Consider the following 25,934-nt stretch of genomic DNA (forward strand, 5'->3'; position numbering starts at 1 on the left):
ATGTGCAATCTCCAAAGTGCTTCGCCTTCATGTTCATTATATACAAGTTCCTCCAGGAGCCTAAACACTATGGGAAATAATAACAGAAAGGTTGTAATGCATCTTCCAGGTTCCTCTCGCCAGGTTTTAAATAAGATAAATATGTGAACGTCAGTTCCAGACTTCGCAACACAGGCCAGATGGCAGGTACCAAAGTGTGACGGATGACAGCGATTGGCGCAGCAGACTCGTAGAAGAAGCATCTGCAGAGCTTCAGGATGAAAGGGTGATGGGAGTTTGAAGATCATCATTTCCTTACGTTGATTTGGGATTCTTGTCTACGAGCGAGTTATGCTCGCCAAAGGTCACATGCCATGGACCCAAGAATTAAAGACAAGTTGGACCTCAGAAGCAAGATAAAAGGCACTTTATTAACCCTCCACATCACACGATCAGAAATGGAATAGGAATATTGTGGAGAATCAAAAATGACATTGAAATCGGTAAACCAAAGACACTTCAAATCCCAGTACGACCCAATCTTCAACTTACCATTTGGAAGGGCAGCGAAAGGTCCTGAATGATCATTTATTCATGATAAAAATTGTCGTTCCAGACATATTTATTTGCAAAAAGACTATTTGGAATTTCCTTTCGTTGTGCTTGCGCCGAACGATAACAAGAATAATTCAACTTAATGTTCCATCTCTACGATGTTGATTCAGATGGCTGCGGGGAATTATTTTTGTCATACTCCAGAAACTAATAAATATGCCTCGATCTTCATTCTGCAAATTCTCATGATATCCGAGGAGATACTCAGCAAATTTCATCAGATGTCATGATTAATGCAAATGAGACGTTTGTATGGACTGTAACAATAGTTTTGCATTATACTCGTACATTTTAAGATCGTTCCGATTACAAGACACTGCGTATAGTATGACCGCTATTTTCACGTTTGACGGTGCCACTTGACCAATTACAGGCCAAGTCAATGTCCCAAAGCTCCATAAAAGAAAATTTCATTGACTATAACCCAAAGGCATAAACATCTGTACATGGTCCATTAAGAAGAAGAGCCAATCCTTTAGCATCTTCAGACGCCTGGGCCTCCAAGGCAGTTTTCCATTGGCTAGGGGGCACAATCCTGAATGGGTCGCATGCCAACACAGGATACTCGAATGGCTCATTCTCCCCAGTAAGCTGGTACTCATTTTGCTGACCTCAGACAAATGGTAGGCGGAGTCAACCCACTTGGTGTTACCTTAACAGTAGGACAGGTGCTGAAACTCAGGATCCTAAGATCTCAAGCAAGCCACCTTACCCTTAAGCTAACGCCACACTTCATGTTCATGGCACAAGTGAAAAAAAATGTGTGGAAGCAGCACGCTGAATGCGTAATACGGGCAGAGCAGGAAGCAAGAAATGCTTGGTTAGTTTCACAGAAAAAAAAACACTGAGTGAAGTGCACCAAGATGGCGACCCGCAAGGCGAGTTGTGCAAGTTGGAAAACATCAAGGGTGACTAGTGAAGACGCCAAACAAAATGAACTCATTTCAGAGCTACAGAAAACAGTCACGAAGGACACATAAGCACCGCTTGAAGTCTCAACATCCAAGTGAAACTTGGGCTGAGCCACAAACAGTGTGGTCGGGTGACGTCACATCTCCGTAGACACCAGGGAAGATTATGCTCCTTTCTCCCGTCCCTTTCCCCCCACTGTATCACCAGCATGTGGGAAATAGGGATTGGTGAATGACCTCAGAATGGAGACTCATGTGGGACTCAGAGCAGGGATTTGGTGGGTGTCGTAGGTCAGAGAGTCATGAGGACCTCAGGGCAGAGAGTCATGAGGACCTCAGAGTGGAGAGTCATGAGGACCTCAGGGCAGAGAGTCATGAGGACCTCAGGGCAGAGTCATGAGGACCTCAGGACAGAGAGTCATGAGGACCTCAGGGCAGAGAGTTCATGAGGACCTCAGGGCAGAGAGTCATGAGGACCTCAGGGCAGCGAGTCATGAGGACCTCAGGGCAGAGTTGGTAGATAAAACCTGGCTCCAAGAAGTGAGCATTTCCTGCTCTGGTTCTTCACTGGAGAGGCACATGCGGATGCAGGCACACACATCATGTTCTCCTGCTCCAGGCCCCAACTGTCTGCTCCAGCTGCATCCTCATCCAGCTACGTGACTTCTGCCCCCCACACTGCCCGGGTCTTATTTGAATGCATATGCGGCTCCTTTAGAGGGAGATAGGTTGTTATCTTTTGTTTTTCCTCGTGAACTGTGATTATTATTGTGTTCTTTGTATAACAAAATTATTTATTTCTTAAGGACCAAAGTGCACCCTGTGTCTTTTGTTATTTTGTCGAGGAAACAATCAGGTTCATTTGGGATTCCTAGAGTGTTAAACTTATCTTTATTTATTCAAGATTTAAATCAAGAACCAAGATTTAAATATTGATTTATAAGCAGCATGGGATGAGTCCCTGTGTTGTTTATAAATCACGATCACAAGCTAGTGACAATCACTTGCATCGGCTCAAGAGAAGCAGTTTTAGTTTGGCCATCTTTGACGTCTCGGCTTCAACGAGCAACGGTAACTGTCTGGATGTGGTCGCATTCTGTCCAGAGGTTGCCGACCATGCATCAATAGCTATAGGATCCGAGTACCTGCCTCTGATCTGTAATACAGAGCTGGTGAGAATATGACCTTTAGAGATGCATCAAAGCTATGCCTCATTCAAATCGTACAGTACCCCACTCACAGTGATTGGCAAAGAGCAGCTGCATCACATTATGCGCACGTAGAAAAGATAAAATACTGGTCTGACAACCGGAACGCATTCGTCAACCCTGGCACATCTAGGTCTCCCCTTGTTGCTCCAGGGATCATTTAACAAACACACCTATTTACATGGTCAGCCACTGGTTCAGTCTCTTGAGTGTCTAGGCTTCAACAAACTATGACCCGACCGTATAGGAAAGCCGGCCTCCAAAATCAGCTGTAGACTGGGCATCCTCCATCGTTCGAGGTCTTTCCTTAAAAAAAAATAAAAAAATCAGAGCTGCTCCCAATCTACAAGGCCTTCATCTATAACTCAATGTGAGTATCGCTCTCCCCGATGGGCTAGCACCGCAGTTTCACATGTTTTTTTCCCCTGGATTTGATGGAACATGAAGGTCTCACCTGTCCTTTCCCACTCTTCCTTCCGGGCATTGAAGTTGGTGGTACACCACCATCTCATGTCATTCCCCATCCTTATCCGGAATTTGAATTGTCCTCATTAACCATTCCTAACCTAACCTCCTCCCTTGCGGTTTGCATTGTTTCTTCCCCTCCATTTATCCTGTTGGTTCATTCCCTTGCTTGGTGTCCAAATGTTGCCGCACTCGTCACTGGTTCAGTTCATATCCTCTGTCACCTTGGTCTTCCATGAGCCTCGATCTTGTAAAAAAAAAAAAAAAACTCTCCAACTTTGCTTCACTGAGATGGTCTTTTCTCTACAAAATATACAATTTCTTCATATGGTCCAAAAGGCTGTCCAGATAGGATTGTGCCATCATCTCACACGGCTGCAGAGTCGATCTGCACGTACAACTGGCAAACTCCGATCTGCAAGAAAAAGTAGGAAGATGTAACTGCCAGGAGTCCATCACATGCACATGCAAGCACTACACACAATTAATCTGTCTGCTGGGCGATACCTGTTGTGTACGGCTTTACCTGGGCAAAAATGCTGTGCGTTTGGCTGAGTAGCCATCGGGCATCAGCATCGGGGGAAACAAGTAGACGCAGTGTGCCCACATGCACACCTGTGCAGAGTGTCCATACATGTGATTCGTGCAGAGTGTACACACCTTGTAGTGACTGCACCTGTTCCACACACATAACAAAGTCGTTAGAGACCTATTATAGAGATGTTATGGACTCTGAGTATCCCAAACATCCCAGATGAGCACCAATCACAGCCACTACTGTTTCTGCCTCAAGAAAGGGATTATGACAAAAACTACAGATCATCTTGCAATGACCATATGTGACCACACAAGTCCTTACAATTTTACCAACATTCTTTTACAGGATAAATTATTTTGCCAACACAAGTCTTGGAAACAAAACAAATAAGAAATTAACTGCAAAAACCACAACCGACATGATTCCATTACATGTACCATTTTACTGCGGAGTTGTAAATCTGCTGTACAGACCGTTCTCTGTTCTTGCCCTCGATAATGTTAGCTTAACAACAATATCCAAATCACAGCAAACTCAGAGAGAGAAAGGGGTTGGAGGGGCGGGGAAAGCAAGGTGGGAGGAGGGAGGGTTGAGGGGAGGGGGGGCGAGGCAGAGAGAGAGAGAGAGAGAGAGAGAAGAGAAAATATTCTTCAGTGTTAACAAGCTCTGGGAGCAGGGGTGGTGGGTATAGTGTTTGTAGTGTTCAAGCCACCATTTCAAACATCAGCCATAGATATATATTTGTGCCTTCACGTGTCCTCGTCAAAACAAAAAAGCTGCATGAAAAATGATTTTTCTCAAAAATTTCAGGTTCACATTCAGGAGTTACATCAAGTAGCATCATGTATTGCTCCAGGTCTCCTAAGAATGTTGTACACTTCAAAGACTATGACTTCGTCACCTCTCAACTCTTGCTGCAGTCCCTCCCCTTTGCCATTTCTTGGTGCCCCTCACATGTTATGCCTAGCCTGTCCTGTACTTCAGCAGTGTTTTCTTTTGACCATTTCCTTTCCTCCGGTTCCTTGCAAATTCTCCTCTTTGGGCTTTGCAGAAGCCTCACACCATTCCCCCCACTGTGCTGTATGGGCCGCTCGACAAATTGCAGCAATTACGTTGTTTAGGATCACCTCATGAGGAGTAGAGACTAGGTATTTTGCTCCTCAGTAATGATAAAATAATTAAATAATGAATACATTCGGTTCTCATTATGTATCAGCTCCACACAATACAAAGGATAGCTTTTGTCATCACAATCCAGAGGATAGTCTTTGTCATCACAATCCACAGGATAGTCTTTGTCATCACAATCCACAGGATAGTTTTTGTCATCACAATCCACAGGATAGTCTTTGTCATCACAATCCACAGGATAGTCTTTATCATCACAATCTACAGGATAGTCTTTGTCATCACAATCCAGAGGATAGTCTTTGTCATCACAATCCACAGGATAGTTTTTGTCATCACAATCCACAGGATAGTTTTTGTCATCACAATCCACAGGATAGTCTTTGTCATCACAATCCACAGGATAGTCTTTGTCATCACAATCCACAGGATAGTCTTTGTCATCACAATCCACAAGATAGTCTCTGTCATCACAATCTACAGCATAGTCTCTGTCATCACAATCTACAGGATAGTCTTTGTCATCACAATCCACAGGATAGTCTTTGTCATCACAATCCACATAATAGTCTGTCATCACAACACACAGGATAGCTTTTATCTGCCTTACCCGCTGGAGGCAGATTGGTAGCTGAGAGTCCAGTTCCTGTGGTGTGCGCTGCATAAGGATGTGGATGGAATCACGCAACAATGGCACAACACTGTTAGGTTGGGAAAGGAGGGTGTGGAGGGAAGGGGTTGCAGTAGCAAGGGGACAGAAACAGGAGAATAAATAAACCACCACTATGCATTACCAAGCACAAGAATATTGCCTTGCTCATGTACAGTCAGTCACGTGAAAAAGTAAGTACACCCCATGTAAAGTTTAGACTTTTTCAACATATTTCAACATGCAGCTATTTGATCTTCATTTCAACAATATTGATAGATAAAGGTGATATAATATAACAAATATCATGAAACATTTACATTTTGTAGTCCATTGTATAATTTAAATAAACATTAATGCAAATTTCACATGTGGAAAAAGTAAGTACACCCTTGGCTTTAATTGGTGGTATTGCCCCCTTTGGCAGAAACAACGTCAAGTAGGCATTTCTTATAACTGTCTACCAGTCTCTGACATCGATTGGGAGAAATTTTTGCCCTCTCCTCCATGCAGAATTCTTTCAGCTGTGCGATGTTTGAGGGGTTTCTTGCATGCACAGCTCGTTTCAAATCCCCCCACAACATCTCGATGGGATTTAGATCCGGGCTTTGACTTGGCCATTCCAGAACCCTCCATTTCTTTCTTTTCAGCCACCCATCTCCATGTCATGGAGACATTCCACTTGGTGGATTTACTGGTATGTTTAGGGTCATTGTCGTGTTGCAAGGTCCACCTTCGGTTGAGCTTCAACTTTCCGACAGATGGCCTCACATTATCCTCAAGCACCCTCTGGTGCAATGAAGAATTCATAGTGGATTCTATGATGGTGCGCTGCCCAGGCCCTGATGCAGCAAAGCTGCCCCAAAACATAATATTTCCACCACCATGCTTTACAATTGGTATCAGGTTCTTGTGGTCAAATGCTGTCTTTGGTTTTCGCCAAACATGTGTTTTCGCCAAACTGTGGCCAAATAGCTCTAGCTTTGACTCATCTGTCCAGAGCACATTGTTCCAGAAGTGCTTGTCTTTGCCGAGGTGTTCATTGGCAAACTTTAGTCTTGCCCTGATGTTCTTTCTGGACAGCAAAGGTTTCCTCCTTGCACACCTCCCATGTAGATCAAATTTGTGCAGCCTCTTTCTAATGGTAGACTCGTGCACTTTGACATCAACAGTGGCAAGAGCTACCTGTAGGTCCCGTGATGACATTCTGGGGTTCTTAGAGACTTCTTTCAGCATCTTGCGGTCTGCTCTCAGGCTGAACTTTCTGGGGCAGCCTGGCCTGAACAAGTTGGCAGTTGTTTCGAATCTTCTCCACCTGTAGATGATCTTCCGGACAGTCGAATGATTGATTTCAAATTGTTTGGAGATCTTTTTAAATCCCTTCCCAGACTCGTAGGCATCTATAACCTTCTTTCTGAAGGCCTCAAAGAGCTCTTTTGATCTCAGCATGGTGACACCGCACACTTCAACAACAAAGAGCAAACCAAACTAAATGTCTGAGGTTTAAATAAGACAGGTTCCTCCAAGATCCTGTCTAATGATGTTCTAATCATGTGCACCTGAGCTGGTGCACCTGATTCTAATTTTAGGTATTTGAAGTAGTGATAAATGAAGGGGTGTACTTACTTTTTCCACATGCGAAATTTGCATTTATGTTTATTTAAATTATACAATGGACTACAAAATGTAAATGTTTCATGATATTTGTTGTATTATATCACCTTTATCTATCAATATTGTTGAAATGAAGATCAAATAGCTGTATGTTGAAATATGTTGAAAAAGTCAAAACTTTACATGGGGTGTACTTACTTTTTCACGTGACTGTGGATAATGAATGAATGATCGTTTTGAGGCCATTTTTCTCTGATAAAGCAGGGGTTGGCCTTGCGGGCCCCATGACAATCATGGTTCCCTGTTTGAGGCAATGTTTTTATGGCCGGATGCCCTTCCTGACGCCAACCCTTGGTCGCCTCTTATGATGCGCAGGGATATGGTGTACCTATTCTAAACCGGGGTACACACCGGGATCATTCATCCCAGCAAGCTGGTATTCAATTTGCCGACCTCGGAAGGATGACAGGCTGAGTCAACCCCCCTGGTGTTAATTCAGTGATCGACCGGGATTTGAACACAGGATCCTAGGATCCCAAGCCAGCACCTTAACCACTAGGACTGTATACAAAGTAAACTAAAGAGAACATGTTACCTTATGCAGTGTTCAAATATATAATTAAATTTAAATAAAATAATGATTTTAAAGATGGTTTAGAAAAACTTCCAGAAGTTTATCCCCATTGAAGCAGTCTTATACATCACCCTGTCCAACACCTTACATTAGTCCTTCATGCTTGTTGTTTGTGTCCTTTAAAACGTTCTTAAGAAACAGGAAGTTTCCTGTTTGGAATGATTTTCAATTTTGTTTGACTGCCAGACAGACAGACAGGGTAAAAAATATTATCTCACTCCTCTGCGCATGTGCGATCATGGCGAATTCAGAGACAAAGTTCTGTTAAATAGCAAGTTTGTTTTCCGATTCATGTTCAATATATAACATTCAATTTTCATCAAGTTGTCCCTCGATCATAAACTGCAGCTTGTAGACAGGCAGAGGGACATGAACCAATTGTTTGACCCGCTTCGCCTCGCGTGTGTGGGGTAATATTTTGTTTTGCTGTACAATGAGAATGCCAGTTTAAGAAGCCAATTCAATCCTGCAGAATGTGCTTCGTTTAACAAAGTCATATTTTAAATTTAGAAACTATGACATAAAGCTCCACATGGATGGTGGTGGTGGGCAGTGCCATATATAAAGATAGTCTGGCCATCGATTGACGCCATTGGCTGAGCCGTGTCACTTGAATTTCAGGCGGCATTTTGTTACCCATTCAATTAATCTGCGTATTGCCATCAAATTATCACGCATTAGTGTGTTTTATTGCTTTTGATTGTGATTGAAATCGTTTGTTGTACTTGCTGTATCTCCATAAATCCCCCCAAAACATTTTGTATCCTGCTCCATATGCCATGTTTGATTCAGGCCCATCAATAAGTCAGGATCGATTTTCACCGAGGTAAAAAATAATTCAGTTATTATTATTACGAGCAACGGTACCCGCCCTAAGGGCGGGGCTTCAATTGGGAGGCCCAAATGAAAAGGCAAAATATCAGAAATTGAAGGCTTTTTTATTTTAAACGATTTATATAAACATCTGTTAAATCATATCACACGCAAATCATCAAAATATAAACAGTATTTGTAGAATTTCAATAAAGCCACATCACTGTTCATAATCGGTAAATATTATTCCATCGTGTTTGGAAAAACTGGAAAATTGGGAAATTGGAAAAACAATATAGCCTAATTTACTCCAGGGGATCCCAAGATTACCCACCCAAAATTTCGTTGCGATCGGTTCAGCCGTTTTTGCGGTACCAGGGAACAGACGGACAGACGGACATTTGGTGAATTATAGTAAGATTCGTTAATCTTAAAATATTATTCAGGGTTCGTACATCTGGGATTGTGTTCATCCGTTGCGTTCTTGCTACTGAGTCTCCTATCGCTGGCACATGCTCAAACCCTTGGTACCCTGAAATGTAATAATTTATTTACAATTGACTCAGGTCTACAGGCCCACTTGTAATTCCAGAAAATAGTCTATTCCTTTTTCGCAATGTCTGAAGATGATAATACGTCAATGATATAATTATGGAAGGTTATACATGTCTCTCTCTGTTGTCTGCCTTCTCCGTCTCTGTCTCTCTCTTTTTAGCAAAATAGGTGAAAAGCACAGGTTATTCGACCTCATGATGACAATGATATCAAGTGTCATTCTGAAGGATGCAGTTTCTTACAGTAAATTAATTCACATTTGCATATGAAATCAAATACATCTGGCACCATTCATCATGCATCCATGTATGACAACCCTCAATCCACTCCTCTTCCACCCCTACATATTATACTGCCCTTGTGATACCCCAGAGATCCTGGTGTTGGGCTAGCGGCTAGGGTGCCAGCTTAGGATCCGAGGATCCTTGGTTCGAATCCCGGTCGATCGCTGAATTAACGCCAAGGGGTTGACTCAGCCTGTCATCCTTCCGAGGTCGGCAAATTGAGTACCAGTTCACTGGTAATTCCCTGTTTGTCGTAAAAAGGCGACAAGAAGGGTTGGCGGCAGGAAGGGCATCCGGCCGTAAAACATTGCTTCAAAAAAAGGGGACCAAAAAAACAACAACCACGGTCCCCGAAAAAGGCCAACCCCCGCTTGCGGGAAAAATGGCCTCTAAAGGTGGTTTTTGTTATGATACCCCAGAGCAGACAGGAAATTTTGTGGACCCTGGCCAGACGCTTAGAGACTTTGAGGTCCAACGGAATGCTATGAGTGAAGTGTAAATTGGATGTGCTCACCATTCCAATCAAAATGAGGTCTTGATATTTAGATTCAGTCGAATAGTTCCTGGGATTGGAGAGTTGATCCTTTTTCCACACTCTTGTGGTCCATGTGAAGACCCTTAGACATATCGGGGTCCAATGGAATGCTGCAAGTGAAGTGTAAATTGGATGTGCTCACCATTCCAATCAAAATGAGGTCTTAATATTTAGATTCAGTCGAATAGTTCCTGGGATTCAAAGGATTGACCATTTAAGGGCCTATTTCTCAATCCCTGGCCCTTTTTTTTTTTTACCCCAACCCCAATGCCACCAAGCTTCTCCTCCTTACTGTCCACCCTTGAACCTAAATGATGCTACCCCCCATTACCCCCCACCCCCCCGGATTTCACTCCCATCCATGTCTCAGATGAGTTAAAAATTAATTTGTAATTTGCATCTATATAGCTACGATTGCATAGTGCTGGTGGCTGGTTGGGTAACAAAATGGCGCCTATTATGACGCCATAGTCAAGTTGGCCAGACTGTCTATATACGGCACTGGTGGTGGGTCCCTTTTATTTATTTATTTGGATTGCTTGGCATTGTTGTTTTGAAAAAATAAGTTGATATCATCACATTACTGGGAAGTAGGTGAAGAGACCAGTGGCATGCTTACTTCATAACAACCTCACATGGTTTTACCATCAAGTTCATCACAAACATTAAAAAAAAAATTATAAACATCTGCCATAAGCATAACTTCCTCAACTATGGAAAGATACGAGGGAGGGTGTGCATATGAAGAGGGTGTTCGTTTTATAAACAGGCAGCAAAGACGTCTGGGCGTGATCGCTTTAGAAAAAGTGTCGGTCATATCAACAACAATGTCTGACACTGACCGACGCAACGTAAACTATGGGGATGTGGTAAAACAACACAGATAGAGTGCAATCAGACTTTCCTCATATCGCCATGAAATTGAAGCAGATAAATCCTTATGGATTTTTTTATCCACCTCCACCATGTTGGAAATGGCCGTTTGGTTTGCTGCTTGATGATACCCACACCATCAATGGCTCTTATCACAGCAGTGACTGGTATCAGGTACGGCAGAATACGTTGTACCATTTTCTGGCACAGTCCAGTACGCAGCTACTATTCCCACTTTGTGGAATCCTTTCAAATTATGAAAATATTAAGTAGTCGTGGAGCTTCCCACTATAAAATGCAGGAGATTCGTGTTTAAACCAAGTACTGAGCTTAAAGCAATTTCGTGTTAGGCCGTCTGAACAGAAGACACGGACATTCGAGTTGCGTGCATCTCTGACAATTTGTTGCTGGAGGAGCACTTTAAAACTTTTCTCCACAAATAGCTAAAACCAACATTCAAAATTAACGATGTTATGTCTGGCAGTATCACAGGCCTGGAATTAATCTTACTGTGGATGCACAATTGCACATGGTCCCAGATAGATGACAGGTTTGTAACTCTCATAAAGCTTTACAAACGCGGCTGCAGTAAGCAAGTACATCGAGTCGTCTCGTCTTGCAAGTAACTTTAGCAGGAATGGCAGAGGCAGGGACTACATGATTCAATGGGAAGTTTGGAGCATTTAGCATAACAGGATCGAGGGGGTATCATAGATACGAGTGTTAGGTAGTCACCCGCAGTGCAGAGCAACAAGAGCAGCAAATTGGATTTTTCAGTTGCATTCCTGGGGGTAGTTTGTCAATCCAAGGTTTTGTTTCCATTACACAGGAATATATTGAGGCCTCAGGATCAAATCAAATCCATACCCTCTCCCCCATACCTCCACATCTATTTCCTTCCACCTGTTTCTCCTCCACTTTCCACCGCCCCCCACAACCAACAGATGCTGCACAGGTTAAAGTACACTGCCTCATATCTTGAGTGATGGGAGGGGACTTAGCACAGGTAAGCTGGATGAATGGAATTTTCCTATGCTTGATCTTTAACTGCTCAACTTGATAACCTCGGCCCCTTCCATTAGCACGTTGTTGTCACCAACTTGGATTACAAGCTGAGGTTCAGGAGGAAAGGCAATACCAACAGAGATTTGTAGAGTAAAATAACAGGTTTAGAACAATCTTCATTGCAGCTCAATCTTGATAGACATTCCAGAAAGATTTATTCCAATGCAGAGATGACACTTTAAGCCTGGTGTTGGCTTAGCAGTTAGGGTTCCGGCTTGGGATCCTAGGATCTTGGGTTCGAATCGCGGTCGATCGCTGAATGAATGCCGGGGGGGTTGACTCAGCCTGTCATCCTTCTGCGGTCGGCAAATTGAGTACCAGTTCACTGGTAATTCCCTGTGTGTTGTAAGAGGCGACTAACAGGGTTGGCAGCAGGAAGGGCATCCGGCCATAAAAGATTGCTTCAAAAAGGGGACCACGGTACCAGAAAAAGACCAACCCCTGCTCTGCGGGGGAAAATGGCCTATTAAGGGGGTTCAGAGATGACACTTTCCTGCTCTTATGAAAGCTTGTAAACTTTCTGGTTGTTGAGAGTTTGGCTGTTTGCTCCAGCTGACTGTCGAGGACTGCAATCTGCCCTTTTGCAAACAGATGGATCTTCAATATCCATTGTGTCCAATATTTACTCCATCTGGAAATGCTTTCACAAAAATCTAGAACGGCACTCTTCAACGTCGCGACGTTGACCAATACAAGTCCGCTCCAATTATTACATCATTAACAATACTTGTACCAAGTTTGATTTAAATCCCTTCAGCTGTAATCAAGTATCACATTTTTACCTGACCTCTGCCCTCTTGATGCCGAAATCTAATCGGCTTCATCTTTGCATCATAATATATTGTTACGGTTTTTAGAACCTTCACTTTGTAAATTTTAGTAAATGTTCCCTTATAAATGATCCCCTGTAAATATCCCCATTAATTGGCTTTATTAAAGATCGCACCCTAGTTAGTCCATGTACAACACGTAGAGAACCATAGGACCTCTCTGTAGTTATTTCATTATTATGTGTTTCAGTTGAGGATCTGTTCCCAATAGTTGAATCTGCGTTGCATTAATTAAATAAGATAGGCCCCATTCCGTCCATTTTGCTCTCTCTCTCTCTCCAAATTGTGTTACTTTGCTTGCCAGCAGCGTTCGCTGCATTCAAACGCCATTACGCACGCGGTCAAGCCGGAGAAGAAGGGGGCGGAGCGCCGAGACCGAGGCGTGGCCCTTTCGGTGAGCCAACCAGGGCTGAGGTGAGCTCATTGATAGGAGTGGCTCGATGAAGCGTGGCTTGATTTATACGCGGGCTATATAAGCGCAAGCGCGGCGCCTTGACAGAAGAAGGGAGAGAAGTGCGGTTGTTGAAAGAAGCCCAAGAGGAGAGAGGAGAGAGAGGGCAAGGACTGCGCGGAGGTTTGGCGAGATTGCATCATCGATTGTATTAAACTGCGCATACGGCCGTGCAAAGGACTACCCCCTTTCGTTGTTTCTTCATTTCTTGTACATAATTAATAAATATCTGGTATTCCTTTACTTTGGTTTCTTCTTCCCCCGATCGCTTTAGTCCTTTCCCGATTGAGTACCTGTGGCGCGATTTGGCCAACCGCTATAGTCGGGTTTAGTCCTTTGTTAATGGCCTGAGTCGTGGCTCGCTTCGCTCGGCGTGTCCATTACAGCCGTGGCTCGGGCAGGGCTCATTTCCTCGCTTACCGGAAGGCGCTGGTAATTAGGTCATAGGAATAATTGGCCTACTACCCTATTCAGTGCTGACCGGAAGTGACGTAATAGCTCCAGGACCGGCGGAGACGGCCAGCTTAACAGGACAAGGGGATTAACCCCCCCTTGCTAACAGGAGTGCCATCCCCCGGATCCGTAACAATATACTTATACCAAGTTTGGTAAAAATCTCATCATTGGTTCACAAGTTAGCTCGGTAACAGGATGTTTAGTCCATGTACAACATGACCTGTAACCTCGTGACCACAAAATCTAATCAGTTCATCTTTTTTACGTCATTATACATACCTGAACCAAGTTTGACTTAGATCCATTCAGTCGTTTTCAAGTTATCGCTGTAACGAAAACCTATCACGGACGGACGACACAAAAACATAACTTCGTCGTCGGAGGCAGAAAAACTCAATGTCTCTTTCTCTGCTGGTCAGCTGTAGAGGATGCCCAGCTGATGATCCGAATGGTCATTTCATCAGGCACTCGCTAACCTGAAGGAATTTTCCACATCTCTCTCTCTTTCCTCAGATATCCAATCCATCCTCTCAGCACTGGTACAGCAACTCTTCTGACAAGGCAGCTGATATCATGCAGCTTACCATCCAATCATGGAAAGTGAACCTGATGGCAACTTTAGGTCGTTTCGTTGGACTTGCAACGACTTTGTGTCCATCCTCAAGGGGAGCCGGATGCTCCATTCCAAAATCATACCAATATTAATGCTGAACTATTCAAACAACCTGTTGATGTCTTCTTATCCAACGTCGCTGGTGTACGCTACCCACCCATCCCCTTGGTCACCTCAAACGGCTTCATCGCAGACTCCGCTCGAGACGAGGCAAAATGTTTGAACACCACACACCACACACAAAAAAAAGGTCGTACATCAAACCCACTCTTTTCTACTCTGACCATACCACCATCCACTGCCTCCTGGATAATACGGTTTTCAGTTGTGAATATAGAGAACACTCTGACCAGCCTCAACTGCCTCAGCTTTAGGCCCACATGGCATCAATTCCCATTTATCAATTTTTGCTGCCCTTGCCTTTCATCTGTCTGCTCTCTTCAGCTTGCAGCCACCATCACTACCATATACGAGGAGGGTGCAAAAATAGATCCACTCAACTACAAGCCAGCAAGCTTACTGATGGTGTTGAGCATAGTTGTGGAATCCATAATCACAACCAAAATTAACAAACAACCAACTTCCTTATTTTTAAATGGGCCGATCTCTGATCATCAGTTTGGATTCCTTCCTGGTCCTCGACTTTAGACTTTTACTGCTGCTTCGTTCAATAATGGATGGGGGGGGGGTAAGGGGGGGGGTTGAAGGAGGCCTTGAATTTTTGAAGTGGTCAGGGGTCTCTGGACATATCACGAGCTATTGGCACTGTAAGGCAATCCACAGCGCCTGCTAACATTTCTGCTCGTGGCATCCAAAAGCTCCATTCATTCCAGGTGCACAGACCTGCCTGTCCCCAAGGAAGGATCGTCAAACTAACCTAATTGCCCATTTACACATCAACCACAGAAAGATGTTCAGTCCCCCAAACTTCTGGGCCTCACCATTCAAAGCCAGCTGCATAAACTGGGTATCAACACAGTCCAAGTCATTTCTTGGCAAATCTGAACTAAGGGCCGACAAGACCTGAGGCCTGCAGCAGAGTGAAGTGCTATACTCTGTCTGGGCTGATGCACAAGCCTCCCCACCTTTAAGTCTTGAATGCTGTGGAATCCAAAGCTTTCAACATTATTGAGATCGACTGCGAATAATCAGAAGCACAAGGCCTGCTGTTCTCTCCTCACAGACATATTGAGGAATTCTTTCTTTGCTACAGCCTCTCTTCTAGCTATGCTCCCTTTTTTCTTTCAGCCCTCTGTCCTCTAATCCCCCCTTATCATCCCCCTGCCACTATGATGCATGAGCTCTTACAGAAACCCCGCACTCGTTATCCTTCCAAAATCCAGGCTCACTGCTCACCTACTTCGTTGTTTTTCTCATATTTGTTGAACCGTCTTCCCGAGTCAGTTCAATCCCACTTTTCCTTCCTGCACTTCACCACAACCGTCATCTTTCATCTAGACCCTGGTTAACCATTCATGCAACCCCACATTTACTTGCAGGTTACCATCTTCATTTTTCTCTCCTCCTCTTTTACCATTCGCCAATTTCCTTTCTTGCTGCATAAACCTGATGTTCCAGTGACAGTATGTTTCCTCTCTATAACCTCCATCACATCACTCTTCCATGATGCTCAATAAACAACATGTAGTGCCCTGCTCTGTTATTTGAAAAAGTAATGGACCCTTCTGGTTGGCCTGAGCTTCAACAACTGCAGAGGATGCTTGGGCATCTAACCTGGGGTTGCATCTCGACCCAGCCAGTTATAAACTGTCATACCGGCGTTTCACTCTCCCTCGGATGGACTTTAAACTGGGCGTCCCGTCTGCCAACATTAGTTGGTGGGCGTTACAGATCCCACTGTGTCCTTGAAAAGTAGGCGGGCTATCGCTGGCAACCTGAACAAGTTCCAAATTCATTCCGCAACCTTAGTCAAACGTCAGACCTGGGCAGCCAGTTCGTGAAAGACTTGGGCCAAGCTTCCCCCAGCCAACCCCACAGGAACGTTTGAATAATTGTGGCCATTAAATAAGAAGAAGAAGAAGAAGAAGAAGAGGAAGAGGAAGAGGAGGAAGAAGAAGAAGATGATGCACTGGCAGTTTGGTGTTGCACTGCATGGTGGAAGTGGAATGTGAGAAATGGAGGGAAGGAAGGAGAGTCCGATTTGTGGCTACAGTGGTGAATAGTGGTGGGGAGAGGGAGGATTTACAATATCCACAAAGTTTGCATTTATGCAATAGATAAATATCATCCCCCAAGTTACTGCAACGCATAGTAACATTCAAGCAAATAAATAAATAAATAAATAGATTCTGCATCAAAATTTAACAATGTACTTGCAATGCTCATCGTCTTCAGAGCCAAATATGATTATTACATTTTCTTTATCTACTTTGGGCCAGCTGCATTCCTCCAGGGTGACATTTCCATCGTTATCTGATATGTAGCCATAGGTACATGGAGGCCCGCCCGAACAAGGCAATTGGTGAGCTCGGTCGTCAGCTATTCCAAGAAGTTGGCCCACATCACTAGATGTGCCACATTTTGCCATGCACGTGCACGTTATCTCGGCCGCAGCGGTTAACACCAGCTCAGTTTTGGCTAAGGGCAGCTCAAGTGTGGGCAGTATCCGGGAACATCAGCACGATGCAGTGGAAATTCATATCGACTGCACTTCATTCCGCTGCACAATGACTCGGGCTCCGTGAGGAACTCGGATATGGATTACGCTGACGAGGATAAACCGATGCAAGTGTCGAGATATGATATCCAAATCTTCCGAATACTTTTTGGAATTTGTGAGTGCTTTTTGTGCAGGGAACCAAAAGAGGACAGACAAAAGAGGACAAAAGAGGACAGACATAAGAGGAGAGACAAAAGAGGACAAAAGAGGCAGGGAGCACTCTTGTGGTGCCAAACTATCCTGGCAGGCAAGTGCTTCCTGTCAGAATAAGATGTATGGAATATGAATGAACAACGATGGTGTTCCCCTGCATTAAGTAAATGCTTCCACCCAAACCTGTGGGACACATTAATCATACATGGCCATATTATGGCTATGGCATGTCTGCTGTGTTTTCTTATCATGGAAAAAGTATTTCAGTTCTGCTGTCTTAGAGTAGGAAGAGTGTCTGAGAGTGTCTGAGAGTAGGGGAGGGGGTTATCGGATAGACCTGTGAGTCTTGCTGGTGCCATGAGGATTTACCAGCCATGCAACTACACTTGAATTGCAACTCAGAAACCTTCAAGTTTATCCAGGTATTGTGGCAGCCTCTTCAGGTGCTCTGCACAGGCTCTGGCGGCCATTTCAGTGTGTCATGCTGTGGTGTGGCAGGAAGCTAGAAAGCCAGGAAGCCAGGAAACAAAAGTAAAACTGAACAATGTATCAACGGTGGCTTGGCCAGGAAAACTCAACATCAGCTGAGACTCATGTTTCGATGACTCATAGTTTATGTAGTCAGTCAGCTGTTTGCCACAAATGCTATTCACATAACATTACGTGACAAAATGTACTGGGACAACAGATCCAAACAGAAATTTACTTCTTCCCTCGCATCGGGTCATAGATCAATATGAAGATTCATATTTTTAAATAAGTATTTCAATTCAATCAATAATGGCTGGAATACCACTTCGGTGATGACGTCATCGTTATCATCCTATATACCCTATGGGGAGTTGATGACAATTAGCAAGTTACAATTTTTTCTTTTTCTTTTTGAGCTGTTTTGGAGAAAATGATGTCACATTTTCTTTCCTTTAATCCAATATGGCTGCTATACCAGGTGACGTGAGACTAATAAACTCTCCCAACATATTGAATACATGTACATTCTTCTCCACTCTGCAAAGCAACCTGTGATGTGCTTCATAAAGGTGTGCTGCAGATTTCGAAAATGTAATCAAGATGCCATGAAGTAGAGCTGACCTTCAACTGGGAATATTTATTGGGTGCCAGATGTTCATCGCATTGCCATCACATGGGACATTACTATTAAAAATAAATAAATTAAGTAAATGGCACGAAAAGCATACCATGTCATCAGGCTTTCGATTTCCATACACCACTGTTTATTATGACGTCACAAGATGGACAGGAGCACCACTGCACACAGGAGTTCTACAAAGAATGGCGGTTTTTGTAAGTGCATGTACTCCCCGTATGATGCCCAGAACGAATGCTGTGTTTTATTCCTCCTATTGTCACCAGCGATCCCTGTCAATCATGGAGAGTTCTTGGGAGAGCCGTATGGCTGACTACAATGAAAAATGCCGACGATGGTCATGAGCCCTCCTAATGGGAAGTTACACCACTGAATTTGAACACTCAAAAGAAAGGTTGAGAAACAGCCCCTGAAGGGCTTATAAAGAAGCACATCTTGTGTATCCACATTGAGAAGTCGGAATGTGTATTGTTACTGACTTCCCCCCCCCCCCCCCCTCCCCCGAGTTAGACCAAGTGGATCGGCCCACGGGTATAAAGCCTATGATTGGCTGTGGGGCAGGGAGAGGACCAGGAAGTTGATGCAGAGGAGGGGAGAGTGGGAATTTTGGAGGAGGGGTGAGTGGGAATTTTGGAGGAGGGGAGAGTGGGCATTTTGGAGGAGGGCTCATGGTGGAGTGCCTTTCCGTGTGTTGGTTGTAGAGTTTCCAGCTGCAATCTCTCCACCTGAAGGTTGCGCCTGATCAAAACCCTGCGGCCTCCTTTACCTGAAGGTTGCCTTTGATCGAACTATTGCTGCCTTACCTCTGCATTGGGGTCTACTGCTGGGCTTTCATTGGGGCCGACTGTGGGGCCTGCCTTGAATGTCGTGCTTATTCGAACTCTCGCTGCGGCTCCTCCAGTTCGGATCCCCGACCTGGCCTTGAGTTGAGTTGATCCAGGAGGCTACAATACCGCTCCCATTCTCATCGCGGGGTCTCTCCTCTTCTGACATCTTCAGGACCACCGGACTGTAGGTCCACTATTGGGACTGACCTGATTCCGAGGGGTTCCCTCAAGTCGCCCCGGTCCTTTACACGAGCAGCACCCCACCGTCCCTCCCCAGGCTGCCCACTCCTTCACCCTCGTGCTGGCCGAATCTGGTTTTTCCCTCTCTTCTTCCTTCTTTGTTCCCTCTTTCTTTATGTATAGGAATAGATTTCCGATTGTTATAACCTATAAATAAAGCCGGTTTGATCGCATGCTTGGCTTGGTGTGTTTCAGGCTGTAACAGTATGGAAAAGGAAAATGCTTTCAGTAAAGAAGAAGATATCAACCTCACCATGACAGAGCACTCTGCACCAGAGTGACACAACCTGCAGAAGATCTGCTTGCATTAATAACACCGCAAGCGACTCTGAAATAACAAAAGTGCGGTAAAGTGTAGACTCGATGATAAATCATCTACCCTCAACTCCACTGTCATGCGCATCCCAAGCACAAATCACAGAGACTCCATGGAAGAGGAGAATGGTTCCGGTGACAAAATAAACTGTTTCTTCAATTGAAATCTTGAAAACTGGAGGAAGTACCACTCAAGAACATCACCTCAGATGCATCTCACATCAACGAATATGGTGGTAGAATAATGGCTGGCACGATGGCCTAGAGGTACGCATCCTCGCCTCAAAGCTCTTTAGACAGTTTGAATCTCGGCCCAGCTATAAACTATCATCCCAGTGTTTCACAGGCAGAGTAAACCATCAATGTGAGTGCCGTCCCTCAGATAAATGTTAAACTGGGCATCACATCTACTGGCATTAGATGGTGGACGTTAAAGATCCCACAGTGTCCTTCATTCATGAAGAGTAGGAGCGCTATCGCCAGAACCATGGCCAAATTACAAATTCATGCCACGTCCTGGTCGAAAGCAGTGCTAAGCACGGCCCCAAGAGACAAGACCAGCCAATAGGAAGGCAAAAACTCTGCCAGCCTGGAGAGCAATTGCGCCCAGCAACCGCAACGCCACTGCCAGGACGGAGTAAGCTGTCCATCCATGATGTCACGCCTACCCACGGCTAATAAAAGCCAGAGCGAAACGCGGAGAGGAGTTGGCGTATCTGGGATCTGAAACAAGCAAGATGGTGACCGGATGGCTGGTGAAGAGTGGGAGCAACTAAGGTTCCAGGCAGGGAACGAGCACAGCCAGCAGAGAATTTCCATAAGCGTTGGCACATACATGCTGACTCGCCCCATCTGTCTCTTGCTTTCCCTAAATCTACTTCATTACCTTTGAATGCATGGAGCATTAACTAACAGCCCTTGTCCTTCTCAGGGCGAGCTTAGTGACTCGCACTCCACGCTGCTTCCTCTAAGCTACATAAATTCACCATTTGCACCTTTAATTCCTCAGGAAGATTAAACGGATTTTGACACTGCACCCTACCTGAAATAAAACATCTTAGTTTAATGCTCAAGCTCAAGGAAGATCATGATGGCGCAGAGAAGTTGATGTTCCTGTGCCCCCTGTCTGGTCCTCGTCAGTTGTTATCTGCCGACATGACCGTTGTGACTGACCTTCTCCCACATGACCTTGCTTTGGCCATTTGGGAAGGGCTGGACCATGGTCTTGGTCTTCTTGCATTGATGGCCATGGTCGGCTGTCTTGGACTGGGTGAACAGAGGGTCACATAGGCGGACGGCGAGACTGCTACCTTATGGGGCTCCCACTTCCTGGAGCATTCTCTCTGTATCACTCAACTTTGGCGGGCAACGAAGGCCATTAAACAGGGACAAGTTCTTAAACAGGGTACAAGACAAGTTCTTCTCGTCCCGCCAATGGATGTTCTGCCACTGATGTTGACCCCACTTTGATGTCATCAAGGACCCACAGGGGCCTGTACCGGATCTGTGGATGATCTCGTTGCCGCCTGGCACCCCCAACATCGTGCAAGCCTACGAGTCACTGTTCACCGCATGCGGTGGCCATTTCTTGAAAAGCAAGCACCTCGTGCCGGCGCACCATGCGGTCTTCCTTGTGGAGATCTTCGTGGCGCGCTGCATGCCCCAGGAGCTGGGAGTCCGTGGTTATTTAGCAATCTACAGTGCCGCAGAATTATCCACGGTTCGTCGGCTTAGAGGATTGTCGACCGGATAGCGGGTTCAAGAACTCCCCCCGTGACCCCTACTGACCCCAAGTCCACAACAATATATTGGTAGAGACCTTTGAAATTCTCACCATATCTTACTATAATTCACCAAATGTCTGTCCGTCTTTTCGAAGGTACCACAAAAACGGCCCAACCGATCGAAACTATATTTTGGGTGGATAATCCTGGGATCTCCAGGAGTAAAATAGGCTATTTAGTTTTTCCAATTTCAGCTTTGCTCTCCAGTATTCTCAGGTTTGGACTCCCGCATAACATTCACGTTCGCATAACGTCCATTGTGACGATGTTCTCATTGTGACAATGTATGTGTTCACGGTAGTGTTTGACGTGACGGTGTGAACGTAATTTCGTAATGTTTTTCGTTTCGTAATCCTTTAATGAACGTTTAATGTTTAATGAACGTTTAATGCCCTTCGATGTCCGGGGCCGCACGCGCGCTACACTGGACGGGCCAGTGTGTACCTTGCCCATCGCCGTCAGGCTCGGGTAAACCGCTGAGACCCATCCGTGATGGGGACTGGGGCTTGAAACAGTGTCCTTCATTAAAAGTATAATAAACGCTGTCTCCATCGATCTTGCCAAGGCCGTAACAGCCGTAACGTTTAATCTCTACATGAGAGAATTCCACATAGCTATTTGGGTGGTGAATACGCTAACAGATCGCTGTCTCCATCAATCGCTAACAGATCGCTGTCTCCATCGATATTGCCAAGGCCGTAACAGCTATCGGCTCAAAATCCTTTTAACTGTTGATTTGGTACAGTTACACGTATCGGGAATTTGATACACGTATCTCGGGAGTACATACGACATAGCGATTGTGAACACGATTATCGATCACGATTCTCGATCACGATCATCACGATCATAGTGTATCTATCACGATTTGAAACATGATGGAATAATATTTACCGATATGAACAGTGATGTGGCTTTTATTGAAATTCTAAAGATACTGTTTAGATTTTGATGATTTGCGTGTGATATGATTCAACGGATGTTTATATGAATCATTTAAAATAAAAGAAACCTTCAATTTCTGATATTTTGCCTTTTCATTTGGGCTTCCCAATTGAAGCCCCGCCCATAGGGCAGGTACCATTGCTAGTAGAATGAATTGAGAAAAAACAAAGCCATTCAAATAATATGCACAGTGCAGCTCATTAATATTCATGATCCTGGAAGTTCCCAGTGTGTACCCCGGTTTAGAATAGGTACACCGTATCCCTGCGTGTCGTAAGAGGCGACTAAAAGGGTTGGCGTCAGTAAGGGCATCCGGCCATAAAAACATTGCCTCAAAAAGAGAACCATGACAATTACAACTACATATGGGCAGGGTACAGCCCGAAGTATCCCTTGGGGGACGCCACTCCCTCTCGTCAAAACTCAAGGTGGGGAACCCGATCGAAGCAAGGGTGGAAATCACTCCATTTATGACGACGAAACGTCTGATGCCCGACATGGAGATCAGTTTCTGAGGTTTGGGACATGGAATGTAGGGACAATGACAGGGAGATCAGGAGAAGTGGTGGAAGTATTGGTCAGAAGAAGAGTGGACATATGTTGTGTGCAAGAGACGAGATGGAAGGGAAGTGGTGTGAGAATGGTGAAGGGTAGGCAGGGACAGAAATACAAGTTTGTGTGGCAAGCGTGCCCGGAGGGCGTGAATGGTGTTGGTGTCCTGTTTTCTGAGGAGTTTGTAGACAGTGTGGTGAGTGTGACTAGAGTGAGTGATAGGTTGATGATGGTGAAAATGATGATTGGAAAGCTCTTGGTGAACGTCATCTCAGGATATGCTCCGCAGGTTGGTCGGAGCGATGAAGAGAAGGACAAGTTCTGGTGTGCGATAGAGAAGCTGATGGAAAACGTGAAAGATGAGGAAGTTGTTGTGGTAGGAGGAGACCTAAATGGACATGTGGGAAGGAGTATGGACGGTTTTGAGGGAGTTCATGGGGGTTACGGATATGGTGTGAGAAATGGAGAAGGTGAAAGGATTTTGGAGTTTGCTGATGGAGCTGATTTGTAATACTCAGTTCCAGAAAGAGGATAATAAGCTTGTTACATACACGTCAGGTGGGTCGACAACAACCGTTGACTACCTGCTGGTGCGTAGGCGAGATAGGGGGCACCTCCGGGACAAAAAGGTGATCCCAGGGGAGGAGGCTGCTTCACAGCACCACTTGGTTGTCTGTGACATAAGGGTGAAAGGTGTGAGGAGAGCTCGGCGGGTGAAGTACCAATTGAGAATGAAGGTGTGGAGGTTGAAAGAGGTGACAGTGAGGGAGGCATTAAAAGAGAGGCTGAGTAATGAGTATGGTAGAGGATGATGTGGTTGAGCTTGAAAGTGGTTGGATGTCAATGAAAGATAGTCTGTTGGGAGCCGTTGGTGAGGTATATGGATGGACAAAAGGACCACCGAGGCACTCGGAAACATGGTGGTGGGATGATGAAGTTGGAAAGAAGATTGACGAGAAGAGGAAGAAGTTCAAGGAGTGGTGGAAGGCAAAGGGTATGGGGGCAGAAAAGGCAGAGCATGAAAGTTAGAAGGCTGCAAAGAAAGAGGTAGCAAAGGCGCAGGAGGCATGTAGGAATATGTTCGAGAACGCTTGGATTTGGAAGAGGGTCAGAGAGTGGTATTCAGGATTGCAAAGCAGATAGCGAAAGAGAGGTCTGATGTGATGGGGGTGAGTTGCTTGAAGGATGAAGTGGGACAAATCATTGTGGACCCAGATGGAATTAAAGGAAGATGGAAGAGATAAATGGAAATACTGTTGAATGCAGAGAATGAATGGGATGGCAACATAGAGAGTAACCCAGTTTTAGGATCGGCAGAGAAGATAACCGAGAAGGAAGTTGAGGAAGCAATAAAAGCAATGAAGAGTAGAAAAGCGGGAGGGCTGACGGGAGTTGTGGGAGATATGTTGAAGGCAGCGGGAAGTTGGGGTGTGACGAGAATGACAGAGATCTGTAATCTGGTGGTGAAAGAAGGCCGCATTCCAGTGGATTGGGAACTGAGTACCCTCGTCTCTCTATACAAGGGGAAAGGTGACCCTCTGCACTGTGGCTCATATCGAGCGATAAAGTTATTGGAGCATGGAATTAAGGTATTGGAAAGGGTGTTGGAGAGGAGGATAGGAAAGAAAGTGAAGATTGACGAAATGCAGTTTGGTGTTGGGATGCAGATGATCTGGTGTTGATTGCAGAAAGTATGGATGGACTGAAGGAGAAGATGAACAAGTGGAAGGAATGTATGGAGACAAAAGGTCTGAAGGTGAATATCGGAAAAACGAAGGTGATGGCAAGTGGTAAAGCATGTGGTGAGGTGGAAAGAACTGGGAAGTGGCCATGTGCTGTGTGCAGGAAGGGAGTCAGAGTGAATTCCATTCAATGTACAATGTGTGCTGAGTGGGTTCATCAAAAATGTAGTGGTCTGAGAGGGTCATTAACCAGTGTGGCAGCTACATTCAAGTGAAAGGTGTGCACAGAGGGAGCTGCAGATGGAGGAAATGTCCAAATGGAGACGGCGTGAAGCTGGAAGGTGTGAAAACATTTTGTTACCTCGGAGACATGCTGAATGGAGAAGGTGGGTCAGACTCGGCAACGGTTGCTAGAGTGAGATGTGCATGGAAGAAGTTTCGGGAACTGAGTGGCATGCTGACGAGGAGGGGAGTGTCGTTGAAGCTGAAGGGAAAGGTGTATGCTGCATGTGTGAGAAGTGTTATGATTTATGGGAGCGAGACATGGGTAATGAACGTAGAGCAGCAACGAAGGCTGGAAAGGGTGGAATTGCGAATGGTTCGGTGGATGTGCGGAGTATCGTTGAGAGAGAGGAAGACAAATGATGAATTGCAAAAGATGATGGGAATAGAGCCTCTGATGGATGCTGGGAAGAGAAAGTTTGAGATGGTTTGGTCATGTGTTGAGGAAGGATGAAAGTGACTGGTTGAGAAGAGTGATGGGCGTGAATGTAGAAGGAAGTAGAGGATGGGGCAGACCGAGAAAGACTTGGCTAAAGATGGTGGAAGAAGAAATGCGGGCAGGGGATTAACAAGGGGAGATGGAAAAAATAGGGCAAAATGGAGAAGATTGTCATGGGGACCGCAAGGCTAACCCCCGCTCTAGCAGGGAAAATGGCCTTAAAATGCCTGTTGTTGTTTGTTGTATCCTGGGAAGTACTGTAGGTAGAAAAATGAACACTTCTACTGTTCTGACTGACAGTTCTGCGAACTATGGTAGTTGATCTAGCTTCGTCTGGTACTCCAAATCTTTCGTCTTAGCAATCCACACCATATAGAAATCCTCACCATTCATACATGGAATATTTTTCATGTTACATTTGAAATAATATAAATTATTTTTAAAATCTTTCAACATACGGTATCAACACCACCAGGGAGTGAAGCACAGCCCAACCAGAAGTTACCCCTCCTACCTCCATCCCATGGTCTTGACTTAAAGTATAGACATCCCCACATCAGCCGTCATACATACATTAAACCACTGTTGCTTTTGAAATAGTAACGATGTTAAGTAATGTTGTGGGAACCAGATAGGGGGTAATGGGAGTAATATAGCCAAATTTTGCCATTAGTGCCTGTCCAGGGCAAGCGTTGGCTTGTGTGTAAAAAG

General features: G+C 44.9%; 1 protein-coding gene across 2 annotated transcripts in view; it reads right to left on the reverse strand.

Annotated features, from left to right (window-relative positions):
* Window positions 1-391: 391 nt before the first annotated feature.
* SLC30A7 (solute carrier family 30 member 7) overlaps window positions 392-25,934 on the reverse strand; it is a 90,219-nt gene continuing 64,676 nt past the window's right edge. For both annotated transcript variants that reach the window (XM_068111615.2, XM_068111622.2), the window contains exons 9-11: window positions 5,455-5,545; window positions 3,705-3,854; window positions 392-3,593 (exon numbers count right to left, since the gene is read on the reverse strand). In XM_068111615.2, coding sequence (XP_067967716.1) covers window positions 3,546-3,593; window positions 3,705-3,854; window positions 5,455-5,545 — 289 coding nt within the window. In that variant the 3' untranslated portion in view covers window positions 392-3,545. The remainder of the gene's footprint in view (window positions 3,594-3,704; window positions 3,855-5,454; window positions 5,546-25,934) is intronic.

The sequence above is a fragment of the Myxine glutinosa genome, chromosome 1, assembly GCF_964187855.1.
Source record: "Myxine glutinosa chromosome 1, kmMyxGlut1.1, whole genome shotgun sequence".
NCBI lineage: Eukaryota > Metazoa > Chordata > Myxini > Myxiniformes > Myxinidae > Myxine > Myxine glutinosa.